The sequence below is a fragment of the Megalopta genalis genome, chromosome 16 (assembly GCF_051020955.1).
Source record: "Megalopta genalis isolate 19385.01 chromosome 16, iyMegGena1_principal, whole genome shotgun sequence".
Classification (NCBI taxonomy): domain Eukaryota; kingdom Metazoa; phylum Arthropoda; class Insecta; order Hymenoptera; family Halictidae; genus Megalopta; species Megalopta genalis.
This window is the reverse complement of record NC_135028.1, coordinates 1,618,901-1,631,407: the sequence shown is the minus strand read 5'-3', so window position 1 is coordinate 1,631,407 and position 12,507 is coordinate 1,618,901. Positions and strand designations below refer to the sequence as shown.

The following is a 12,507-nucleotide window of genomic DNA, read 5'->3' as shown; positions in this document are numbered from 1 at the left end:
AAAAGCAGAAAAATATCTATTCTTTGCCTTTGTTATAAAAGTATCGACGTCGCGGTGGCCCTTGCTACAAATTAAATAACAATAAGATAAATAATAATAACATATTAATATATATAATATAAATAAATAAATAATATAATTAAATAATATTATAATATATATAATAATGATAAAAAATATATATAATAATCATAATAATAATAATAATATTAATAACATATTAATATATATATAATAATATAAAAATATATAATAATAATAATAATAATAATAATAATAGTAACATATTAATATAATAATAATAATAATAACATTACTGTCACGTGACACCGTTTTCGCGCTATGTCCCCGGCGTTCAATATTCGACGTCCCCATTTTGGAACGGGCGTTTCAAATTCCCGTTCCAAGATAGGGAACTTCAAATGCCCGTTCCAAGTTGGGGACACCGATCCGACCTCCGCGACGTTCGAACGTTTGCTTTAAACATCGAGCTCCGCGGTACTGTAATTAGTTCGCGAACGGTTATCAGACCGATGTCGTTTACATCGATCCGGCGTATGTAAAAAGTGGGATGATAGCTTGCAAAAAAAGGCCAGCTATTTATATGAGTAACAGCAGGCCGCAGGGAATACGTGGAAACGGCTAATTACCCGGAACGGATGAAAACACTTTTTTGTAAAATGATGACTTTTTCTGTTCGTACAATTTCTGTCGGATTCGCGCGTATATTGACTTGCGTGTTTCAGCAGCAGAGAGAATCGTTTAGATCCAACAGACCGGCAATAAAAAAATTTCATTATTGAATTAAACGAATTTGAATCGGAGAATTTGAATTGAAAGCTGAAAAGAAACTTTTCAATCATTTGTTACACAATTTTGTTCATCTCATTTAACGAAGGAAGCATCGCTTGCTCCTCCAATTGTTTTGCTCAATGATTTTTAATTAACGCAGCGTCGTGATTAAATATAATGAAATTAATAAAAGATGTAGTCAATGAAAAATAAATATAATAAATAAATCAGTAAAAAATATAATAAATAAGAAATAAATTAATAAAAAATACAATAAACAAAAAAGTGAATATAATAAATAAATTAATAAAAAATAAATATAATGAATAAATTAATAAAAAATATAATAAATAAGAAATAAATATAATAAATAAATCGCCAAAAAATATAATAAATAAATCAATAGAAAATATAATGAATAAAAAATAAATATAATGAAGTTAAACACATTGAATATAATAAAATATATAAACGTCGTAAAAGTCGGCTTCGCGATCACGCAACCGTCTCGAGATCGCGCAACGATTGGCGTGAACTTGGCAATGCAGTTTAAGAAGGCCGCGGAGCGGGCGCGCGCGCGCACGCGATACCACGCGGAAGATATGACGGCTCTTTTGAATTGCAACTCTCGTCGTCTCACGGCCGAGGCGTCTTTATCTGCGCCAACGCATCGGTCCGCGAACGACAAGCAAAGGTCGAGCATTTGGTTGCGCTCGACGACGAAGACGCTTTGATTACGAAGCGACATAATAATCGGCCGAGACAATAGATCGAAATGAAAATGTTCTACGAAATCCATCAACACTTCCGCCCGAGCCTGATTAAAGAGACGGCCGGCAATTTAGCTGGAATCTTCGCTGTTACACAATGTTTCTACTTTGCTGTAACATTCTGGAATCAGGCGAATTAATTGCCTCTGTGTACGAACAGATTTTAACGGTGACAATTGAACCGCAAAATTTTTACGCCGATTTTCATGCTGTCTAAAATTTAAACAAATTGCGGACACGCGTGAGAACGAGTGGAAATTGTTCTGGTATAATAATTGTTCTATTTTCATGCGTATATTATTTTATATACAGTGACTCGTATTAATATTTCAATAGTTTTCAAATCGGGATAATTAATTTTAATCAGAATAACTAATTTGCAAATTGAACGAAGCGACTGGAATTTCTTGAAGATGTGAAATATTGTAAAATGATTAAAATGCTTTCATTAATTTCGATGGAAAAGAACAAAGATTCTATGGGAGAGAACCGCTTCATATACACACGGTGTCCCAAAATTATGTCAATTCCAGGAAATAATGGATTCCTCAGATCATTTGCAGTAACTTTTTCCTCAGCGAAAATGCAATCCGCCGCTTCGTTCGCTAGTTATCAACGAAAAACGCTGACCCAATGAGAGACCGCCGACGCCACGCCCTCGCGGCCATCGCCGCTACGCCAGACAGCTGGCGCGACGCGAGGGCGTGGCGTCAGCCGAGCTGCCCTCTCATCGGGACCGCGTTTTTCGTTGATAACTCGTAAACGAAGCCGCGGATTGAATTTTCGCTAAGGAAAAAGTTACTGCAAATTACCTCTGGAACCCCTCATTTCATCGTGGGATATTTCTGGGACACTCTGTATAAAGCAACAGGCAGCCACACGCTCCTAAGGTGCTCCGAGCCAAAAGATTATAAATTATTTGAGATCATATTTATTTTACATTATCATTATTATATCTATTTAACATTAAGATTATAAAATATATATAAAATAAAATTTTAACAATTTTTCGCGCGTTATAAAAATTCGAAAGACTTCTTCCTATTCTCGATTGCACCGCATAAATTCTCGACCATATTTCACGTGTTTCCAGAAGAATCTGATCCTTTAACGATAAATCGTATAGAAATCATTGTCTTCGAGTCGTCTCGTAAAATCGTTGATCCATAAAATCACGGCACGATTATCCGCGAAGGTTTCTGTTTGCATAAGCGTCGTCGGTCTAGCAAAACTAAATTGCGCGCGAGAACGTAAATTTCCTAACGAGCCCGCTTCGCTGCAACAACGATCGCCCATTGTCTCGCTCGCGGACAACGCGACATTTCCAGACTGTTCGCCGAATGGGGGGAGGGGGGACGATTTTTTTTCTTTTCGCGAAGGAATCGGTTGAAGAATCGGCGTCGCGAATTGATCGCTCCTGTCAGAATGCAATTAAAATGGCGTTACGTAAAAAAAAAATCAGATAAGCGGGCCAATTATTTCCCTTCCTGTTGTTGCACAGGATCTAACACCTGGAACGATAAATATCCGCGACATATAAATATCGTGTTTAAGCATCGGCAGCCATCAGTTTGCCATCAGATTCTCCTGTCGAAGCAGCTGTGACGTTCAGAGCGCCACCACCATGAAGTCCGTTTTGCTTATCTGCAGCCTCCTCGTTGTCGCAGTGAGTAGAACAATAAGCGCGATTATGGCGCGCGGCGTGCATTTTCGAAACGTCGAACCGGCGTCGGCGCGATATGAAAATGCGATTTAGTGCGATGGCATGTTCGAGGTTCGGCGTTGTTCGGATAATAATTTTCGTCTGGACGATTATAATAAAATATAAATAAATAAATAAATAATAAATAACTATATAAACGGTCGAATAATTTTGTTCGCGAACAAGTCGCCGAATGAGATTAGCTTAGAAATCATTTCGATTCGCAAAGAAGAGCAACTATTTTACACTCGAACACTAGTTCCTCGTGGATTAATTATTCTTGAATAAATAAACAGTAGATCAATAAACTATCCTTGAGTAATTTCATGGATAATAATTTTCGTCTGGAAAAAAATTATTCGAATAAACGGTCGAATAATTTTGCGTTCTTTGCTTTTCTTACTACAATAAAAATCAGTAAATAAAAATATAGATTTCCGTTTAAAAAATCAAAGTTACCAGTCAAATAACCGTCGAAGTAATAAATAAATAAAATCGTTGTATTTCCCCTCGAAATCGTGTAACATTCGCATTTAATTATACTATAAATAATTATACTATAAATAATTGTACCATAAATAATTATACTGTAAATAATATATTATACCATAAATAATTATACCATAAATATTACTTAGATTCGAGTTCGTTTAATTCAAGTATACTATAATTGCTTCATTTAGGCAGTGGTGCGCGGTGATCTCGACGAGACAGAACAGAAATTATTCGAAGTCATCAAGGATGATTTCGTTCCGTGCGCTGGTGAAGCCGGCCTGTCAAGTATGTATACAATTTATAAACAAAATGATTTCAGATATACATACACTGACTCGAGAAAGAATTTAAGCACTCCTTAATTAATTGATTAATTACTCTCTAACGAATACGTCTATCGATGACAGTTCCAGCTGACGCGGGGCCAGTATCTAAATCCGACATGTCACCCGAAGACGTAGGCAAACTATTCTGCACGTACGCTTGCATCATGAAACGACGCGAAATAGTGAGTAGAATAATTCCTAGGAATAATTGCATGCTAACATTGCTCAATGATTATTGAAAACGGTTGACAATCAAAGTGCCGAAAAAATCAATCACAAAAACTCCCACAAAATCTAATTATTTAATTGCATTAAATAACTCTATAATACTATAGTATTGCACTCTATAATACTATAATATAGCACTCTATAATATTATAGAGTAGCAGTCTATAATACTATAACATAGCAGACTATAATGCTATAGAATAGCACTCTATAATACTATAATGTAGCAGTCTATAATAGTATAGTATTATATAGCATTATTATATACTATAATACTATAGTATAACACTCCATAATACTATAATGTAGCACTCTATAATACTATAGTATTATTATAGTATTATTATATACTATAATACTATAGCACAACACTCTATAGTACTATAATATAGCACTCTATAATATTATAGAGTAGCAGTCGATAATACTATAACATAGCACTCTATAATACTATAATATAGCAATCTATAATACTATAGTATAACACTCCATAATACTATAATATAGCAATCTATAATACTATAATATAGCACTCTATAATACTATTGTATAGCGCTCTATAATACTATAATATAGCAATCTATAATACTATAGTATAGCACTCTATAATACTATAACAGCGCTCTATAATACTATAATATAGCACTCTATAATATTTTAATATACCACTCTCTATATAATACTATAATATAGCACTCTATAATTCTACTCCAAGCGATAAACAATGAAATACACTGCAGGGATACACGGTTAAACTTACACAAAATCCGCACGATTAAATTTACATAACCGAGCCCCACCTTTCCAAGTCCAAAAAAGTGTCCTGCACGTTTAAATTTACCTGCCGGCTCCCGAATCGCTGTAAATTTAACCGTGCAACAACGTATCCGTATTGAAAAATCGATGAAAAATCAATAAATTTTACTCGAACGACAAGCACCGAATGGATTTCCTAAAAACGAAATGGAATTTGTAGATGGTCGACGGTCAAATAGTAGCGGATAAAATGATCGAACTCGTTTCGCAAACGTTCCCCGAAAAGGTTGACGAGATGGGTAAGGGGATCGAAACCTGCGTCGAAGAAGGTGAGAACGAACATCGATCGTTAATAAACGATTATTTAAAGTGAAATTGTAGCAACGTTTATCTTAACGGATCTGCGATTGTTTCAGTGAAAGGCGCCGGCGACGAATGCGTCGTGATGGAGAAATTCGGTAACTGCATGGACAAAATGTAAAAAAAAGAAAAGGAAGATCGATGCGAACGGTCGCGCTTCAACGAAACCAAGGGGCTTATGGGAGAAAGCTTTGTAAACTTGCAAATTACGGGGGAATGACTTCCAATATTAAACAATAAAAGTATTTCGGTTATAACAGTGTGTATTATTATTTATTACGGTTATGCGATCGATCACTATAGCCGCGATTTGTTCTATATATTTGTTCTACAGGGTGTCCCAAAAATGTCTCGCAATCCGGAAATGGCGGGTTCCTCGGATCATTCGAAGCAGCTTCTTCCTTTACGAAAATGTTCTACGAGGTACCGTTAACGAGTTATCAACGAAAAAGCAGTGACCAATAAGAATCGAGTACGGCTGACGCGAGGCGGCCCAGCCAACCAGCGCGAGAAGCCCAGTTCCGCTCATTGGCTCGGTCGCCTCGCGCCAGCCGAGCTCGCCTCTCATTGGTCACTGTTTTTCGTTGATAACTCGTTAACGGTGCGTCGGAGAAAATTTTTGTAAAGGAAAAAGTTGCTTCGAATGACCCGAGGAACCCACCACTTTCGGATTGCGAGACATTTTTGGGACACCCTGTATATTCACTATAGTCGTTCTGACGGTTTCTATGTAACACGAGAGAAACATTAGACAGAGCAAACTACGACACAGTAATGTCTTTCTAATTGACTGCTCAGATTGCGCACAAAAATGGACAATTTGGGAAGCGGAGAAATGATTTATTCGAGCCTCGCGGTTCTCGTTTTTTATAATCGTTGAAAAGTGTTTACTATGAAAAATCGCATTATCTCTTCCAAAATTGTCTAGTTATTTGTAGAATCTCAGCGTCAATTACGGAAAATTCGTATCGTATTTTCTACAACGTACAAAATAAGCGGAATTATTAATAGCGATTTAATTGAGAACGTGATTCGACAGCTGTCACGTTTTGAAAAGCGGTCGAACAGATGGACAGAATGCAACAGCGAAGCATAATTATCGTTTAGCCAATATCACGATCGAATGACCCTGTTGAGACTTTTTTTACGATCGCATCCGCGGTATAAATAATAGGATCTACGGATCGGAGTTTTCAGTCGATCACGAATATTTTCCATTCGCGGAAGTTGCTAAGAAGAATTCATCAGAATGAAGATTGTTATAGTCGTTGCGGTCGTAGTCGCTGCCGCTGTTAACACGAAGGTTGATAAAACGATTCCAAATAAGACATTTTTCCCTTCGGTGCATAGATTGGGGTCGTAAGACGCGTGAAAAATCGCGAGTCCCTCGTTCGTTTCGATCTACGCTGTTCGCTGTAAATTTTTGTCCTGTTGTCGCTCGCTCTTATCTTAATTCGGTAATTACTTTGGAGACAGAAATATTGGAATAAGCAGATCATTCTAGAATTTTTAGTTTCTATCGTTATCTAGTTTCTATCTGTATAATAGTCATTTTAAAATTGAAGAGCAACAGTTGAGAAATTATTTTAAGAAATCTTCGAAGACGGTAACAATTTTATCCGTAATTCAACAAATCATTGATTCAATATCAAGTGTTAATTACTTCTGAAATTATTATTTCAAAAGAGAATTACTTAAACGAAGTTCTCCCCTTCAGAGAAAACGGTGTGCGCCAATATAAAAATTATTTCTATGGAACGAATATTCTAGAATAGACTTTTAATTCTTATAATGATAATTATCGATATAAAATATAACCTCGATTCCTTGAAAATGTTCAATAGTACAATCGAAAGCCACTGGTGCATACGTTTTAGAGAGATTCTTCCAAAACTGAATGTAAATCGTATCGTTGCTTATAGAAGGCGATACATTTATTAACAAAAATATAGGCAGCGTATTCGATCCCATTTCTTTAAGTGAATTTGCATCGCCTACGCACTGGAGGAATAATAAACTAGGTTTAGAATTCATCATTGATCATTTTTTCGTACAATTTAGTTCGTCGAGGCGGACATGGTCGACATTTTCTTGAACATTGCCAGAGACCCGCTTCTCGCGTGTGCGAAGGAAAATGGTTTCACCGAAGGTAAGTACAAAATTCTCTTCGTTTTTACACGTTTAAACCATATCATTTGACAAGTCTGAACACTCTTTCGCGACTATTTTATTGACTAAAAACCAGATTGCCGGACCTTGCGCAAAATAAAAACTATTTTATTAAATTATATCACGTGTAAGTGAACAGTTATTAAGAATTCTAATAAACTGTGACGGACGCAGGAACGTTCTTCAACGTTTCTAACGTCTCCGCAAGTTTTCCCGATCTGTTTTTATCATAAGAACATAAAAATCGCGGTCCACTAATCGACGCTCGGAAAAGATCGTCAGCGATCGTCAGTATTCGTTAAAAAAATTCTGCTTTATTTAAACAAACCAGAGACACCTCGAGAAATATACGACAAGGAGGTTCAAAGGAGCTTGGAGGAAGCGACGTGCTTGAGTGCTTGCACGATGAAGGAATTGGGCACGGTAAGGCGCGAACAAAAAGCCATAAGTTATTTCCAAAATCGCATCGTTCTCGCGGATCTTTAAAATGACAAATTTCTTTTCGCGATTTCAAGTTGAAAGACTCGGAACTGATCCCGGTGAAGTTAAACATATTCATTAAGATCGCGTACGCGAAGGAGCCGGAGAAGATTTCCCTGAAGGAAAAAACGGCGGCCGAATGCGTGGAAAAAGGTGAGTCACGGAACACAAGATTCGACAATGTCAACGAATTCCGCAACGAATACTGTCTTCGTTTCAGTCAAATCCATATCCGACGAGTGCAAGATGACGTATTCTTTCATCAAATGTTTCATGGAGGAATAACGAGGAGACCAATCTCGAGCACACTATCGGACTGCCCGGAGGACGAGGACGGTCCGTCGCGTTCAGCTTCGAACGCGTATCACGCGTTTTTCCCGACCAGCAACGAGTTCATTTATTAGCGCGAAATTCGAGAATTTTTCTGCCAATTAATGTATCGCGCGCGTTCGAATCGCAAGCTTCGTTTCCTGTTCCCTAAGATCCGTCGTTATCTGTCCATGTTCGTGTATTAAACGAACGCAAGATTCGCTGTATCCAGTGCAAAGGCTTTCGCTCTTTCATGTTTTACAACGTTGATCTTATGCTGTTCAAGTAAACGAATAAAAATATAAGTTTGCGCTGTAATCGCAAAAATCGCTTCGAATATCGATCGAAGCATTCGATTAGGTTCTTACGACAGAAGATTATAATCAGAAAGCGCGTAAAAGTATTTTTACCGATTTAATTTCACATAGGATAAATTTATAAATACAGTGTATCCCAAAATTATGGTATTTCCGGAAAATGTGGAGTTCCTGAGGTGATTCGAAGTAACTTTTTCCTTTACAAAAATTTTCTCCGACGCTTCGTTCACGAGTTATCAACGAATAAGCACTGGCCAATGAGTGGCGAGCTTGGCTGGCGCCAGCCTAGCGCCAGGCGCGCTCGCCCCTCATTGGTCACTGTTTTTCGTCGATAACTCGTGAACGACCCCTCGTAGAACATTTTTGTAAAGGAAAAAGTTGCTTCAAATGACCTCAGTAATCTCCAAGGCTTTCGCTCTTTCATGTTTTACAATGTTGATTTTATACCGTTCAGGTAAACGAATAAAAATATAAATTTGCGCCGTAATCGCAAAAGTCGCTTCTAATATTGCTCCAAGCATTCGATTAGGTTCTTACGACAGAAGATTATAATGTGCAAGCGCGTAAAAGTATTTTTACCGATTTAATTTCACATAGGATAAGTTTATGAATACAGGGTGTCCCAAAATTATGGTATAATCGCAAGCTTCGTTTCTTGTTTCTGTTATTAATTAAACTGGCGATCGCAACGGATAAGTGAAAAGCAAAAGTTACGCTTCAAAGATACGATATAAAACGAGGACATTGAACGAAGAACTTGTCTCAAGATTAACCCATCGATATTAACCCTTTGCTTCGGCTGTAAAATTCGACTTACAAATCCGTCGAATTATCAACAAAACTAAAGTTGAAGTTTAAGTTAAATTATAACAATCGTGAGCATCCGGATAATATAGTTGCATGCAAATCAGCTTCGTTGCATTACACGAAGAAAACATGTTTGTTGATTGACATGGTTCGTGCAAGATCTGTATTAACAAAAAATTCTGGGTGCGAGGATGTTCGATTTCCAAGATTGTATCAATTAATTAATGCTGCTACATCGTATCGTGCACGATTCGAGCTGTATTAGTGAATAAATTACATTGTGAACGACGTAAATATATGGCTCGAGAAACGATTAGGGTATTTTAAGTGATAACTCGGTCGCAAAGTTAATGAAAGACAATACTTTTTGCAAACCATAAAATAATGGAAATTATTAGCATTTAGCAATTGTAATTGCAACGGCCGAGCATAATCGATGTTTCTTTCAATAACAAGCGAATCAGTTCAGGTTTTTATAGACGTTTCTTACGATTGCTTCCGCGATATAAATAATAGGCCCGACGGATCAGAGACATCAGTCGATCACGAATATTTTCCATTCGCGGAAGTTGCTAAGAAGAGTTCGTCAGAATGAAGATTGTCATAGTCGTTGCGGTCGTAGTCGCCGCCGCTGTTAACACAAAGGTTGATAAAACGATTCCAAATAAGACATTTTTCCCTTCGGTGCATAGATTGGGGTCGTAAGACGCGTGAAAAATCGCGAGTCCCTCGTTCGTTTCGATCGACGCTGTTCGCTGTAAATTTTTGTCCTTTTGTCGCTCGCTCTTATCTTAATTCGGTAATTACTTTGGAGACAGAAATATTGGAATAAGCAGATCATTCTAGAATTTTTAGTTTCTATCGTTATCTAGTTTCTATCTGTATAATAGTCATTTTAAAATTGAAGAGCAACAGTTGAGAAATTATTTTAAGAAATCTTCGAAGACGGTAACTATTTTATCCGTAATTCAACAAATCATTGATTCAATATCAAGTGTTAATTACTTCTGAAATTATTATTTCAAAAGAGAATTAATTAAACGAAGTTCTCTCCTTCAGAGAAAACGGTGTGCGCCAATAAAAATTATTTCTATGGAACGAATATTCTAGAATAGACTTTTAATTCTTATAATGATAATTATCGATATAAAATATAACCTCGATTCCTTGAAAATGTTCAATAGTACAATCGAAAGCCACTGGTGCATACGTTTCAGGGAGATTCTTCCAAAACTGAATGTAAATCGTATCGTTGCTTATAGAAGGCGATATATTAATTAACAAAAATATAGACAGCGTATTCGATCCCATTTCTTTAAGTGAATTTGCATCGCCTACGCACTGGAGGAATAATAAACTAGGTTTAGAATTAATCGTTGATAATTTTTTCGTACAATTTAGTTCGTCGAGGCGGACATGGTCGACGTCTTCTTGAACATTGGCAGAGAGCCGCTTCTCGCGTGTGCGAAGGAAAATGGTTTCACCGAAGGTAAGTACAAAATTCTCTTCGATTTTACATGTTTCTCGATCTGTTCTTGTATCCGTTGAAAAATTCTGCTTTATTTAAACAAACCAGAGACACCTCGTGAAATATACGACAAGGAGGTTCAAAGGAGCTTGGAGGAAGCGACGTGCTTGAGTGCCTGCGCGATGAAGGGATTGGGCGTGGTAAGGCGCGAACAAAAAGCCATAAGTTATTATCAAAATCGCATCGATTTCGCGGGTCTTTAAAATGACAAATTTCTTTTCGCGATTTCAAGTTGAAAGACTCGACGCTGAACCCGAAGATGGTGAACGTATTCATTAAGATCGCATACCTGAAGGATCCGGAAATGACTTCCGTGAAGATAAAAGAGGCGGCCGAATGCAACGAAAAAGGTGAGTCATGGAACACAAGATTCGACAATGTCAACGAATTCCGCAACGAATCCTTTATTCGTTTCAGCCAAATCCATATCCGACGAGTGCAAGATGACGTTTTATTTCATCAAATGTTTCATGGGACCATAACGAGGAGGCCAATTTCGAGCACACTATCGGATTGCACGGAGGACGAGGTCGATCCGTCGCGTTCAACTTCGAACGTGTATCACGCGTTTTTTCCCGACCAGAGCTACGAGTTCATTTATTAGCGTGAAATTCGAGAATTTTTCTGCCAATTAATGTATCGCGCGCGTTCGAATCGCAAGCTTCGTTTCCTGTTCCCTAAGATTCGTCGTTATCTGTCCATGTTCGTGTATTAAACGAACGCAAGATTCGCTGTATCCAGTGCAAAGGCTTTCGCTCTTTCATGTTTTACAACGTTGATCTTATGCTGTTCAAGTAAACGAATAAAAATATAAGTTTGCGCTGTAATCGCAAAAATCGCTTCGAATATCGATCGAAGCATTCGATTAGGTTCTTACGACAGAAGATTATAATCAGAAAGCGCGTAAAAGTATTTTTACCGATTTAATTTCACATAGGATAAATTTATAAATACAGTGTATCCCAAAATTATGGTATTTCCGGAAAATGAGGAGTTCCTGAGGTGATTCGAAGTAACTTTTTCCTTTACAAAAATTTTCTCCAACGTTTCGTTCACGAGTTATCAACGAAAAAGCACTGGCCAATGAGAGGCGAGCTCGGCTGGCGCCAGCCTAGCGCCAGGCGCGCTCACCCCTCATTGGCCCTCGTTTTTCTTTAATATCTCGTAAACGACGCCTCGTAGAAAATTTTTGTAAATGAAAAAGTTGCTTCAAACGACCTCAGTAATGTCGAGGGTAATGTTCAAAACCGTTCACACCACTTGTTCTCTCTATTTTTCCCTCGATCTGCGAAATATCAGCTTCAACATAAAAATAAAAAGGAATCGTCGCGTTGTCGGATTATCTATCGAAAGTTCCTCGATTTCGCGTCGCCCCGGATCTCGGAAATCACAGACCGCGCGCGACAACCGTAACGCCGCAATCATCCGATCCCCCATAATTATCCCGTAAAGCCTCCGTTCCGTGATT

At 37.6% G+C, this 12,507-nt stretch overlaps 3 protein-coding genes across 3 annotated transcripts; all 3 read left to right on the top strand.

The window, feature by feature from the left end:
- The first annotated feature begins 3,068 nt into the window (after positions 1-3,068).
- On the top strand, positions 3,069-5,686 carry LOC117221242 (uncharacterized). Its single transcript, XM_033472043.2, has 5 exons — positions 3,069-3,228; positions 3,948-4,044; positions 4,167-4,267; positions 5,290-5,398; positions 5,486-5,686. Exons 1-5 carry the CDS (start codon positions 3,187-3,189, stop codon positions 5,548-5,550), a joined length of 414 nt encoding a protein of 137 aa, XP_033327934.2. The 5' UTR covers positions 3,069-3,186; the 3' UTR covers positions 5,551-5,686.
- An 887-nt stretch (positions 5,687-6,573) lies between these two features.
- On the top strand, positions 6,574-9,191 carry LOC117221244 (uncharacterized). The gene is made up of 5 exons (XM_033472045.2): positions 6,574-6,732; positions 7,491-7,578; positions 7,930-8,021; positions 8,114-8,231; positions 8,299-9,191. Exons 1-5 carry the CDS (start codon positions 6,679-6,681, stop codon positions 8,361-8,363), a joined length of 417 nt encoding a protein of 138 aa, XP_033327936.2. The 5' UTR covers positions 6,574-6,678; the 3' UTR covers positions 8,364-9,191.
- Positions 9,192-9,968: 777 nt separating this feature from the next.
- LOC117221241 (uncharacterized) lies at positions 9,969-12,381 on the top strand. Its single transcript, XM_033472042.2, has 5 exons — positions 9,969-10,156; positions 10,913-11,000; positions 11,088-11,179; positions 11,272-11,389; positions 11,457-12,381. The coding sequence occupies exons 1-5, from the start codon at positions 10,103-10,105 to the stop codon at positions 11,519-11,521; spliced, it is 417 nt and encodes a 138-aa protein (XP_033327933.2). The 5' UTR covers positions 9,969-10,102; the 3' UTR covers positions 11,522-12,381.
- Positions 12,382-12,507: the final 126 nt, after the last annotated feature.

Excerpts from the sequence above, each read along its gene's own strand:
- LOC117221242 (XM_033472043.2), top strand. The coding sequence starts at position 3,187 with ATGAAGTCCGTTTTGCTTATCTGCAGCCTCCTCGTTGTCGCA. Across the intron at positions 3,229-3,947 it reads GCAGCCTCCTCGTTGTCGCA|GCAGTGGTGCGCGGTGATCT; the intron begins GTGAGTAGAACA and ends TGCTTCATTTAG. Across the intron at positions 5,399-5,485 it reads CGAAACCTGCGTCGAAGAAG|TGAAAGGCGCCGGCGACGAA; the intron begins GTGAGAACGAAC and ends CGATTGTTTCAG.
- LOC117221244 (XM_033472045.2), top strand. The coding sequence starts at position 6,679 with ATGAAGATTGTTATAGTCGTTGCGGTCGTAGTCGCTGCCGCTGTTAAC. Across the intron at positions 6,733-7,490 it reads CTGCCGCTGTTAACACGAAG|TTCGTCGAGGCGGACATGGT; the intron begins GTTGATAAAACG and ends CGTACAATTTAG. Across the intron at positions 8,022-8,113 it reads CGATGAAGGAATTGGGCACG|TTGAAAGACTCGGAACTGAT; the intron begins GTAAGGCGCGAA and ends CGCGATTTCAAG.
- LOC117221241 (XM_033472042.2), top strand. The coding sequence starts at position 10,103 with ATGAAGATTGTCATAGTCGTTGCGGTCGTAGTCGCCGCCGCTGTTAAC. Across the intron at positions 10,157-10,912 it reads CCGCCGCTGTTAACACAAAG|TTCGTCGAGGCGGACATGGT; the intron begins GTTGATAAAACG and ends CGTACAATTTAG. Across the intron at positions 11,390-11,456 it reads GGCCGAATGCAACGAAAAAG|CCAAATCCATATCCGACGAG; the intron begins GTGAGTCATGGA and ends TATTCGTTTCAG.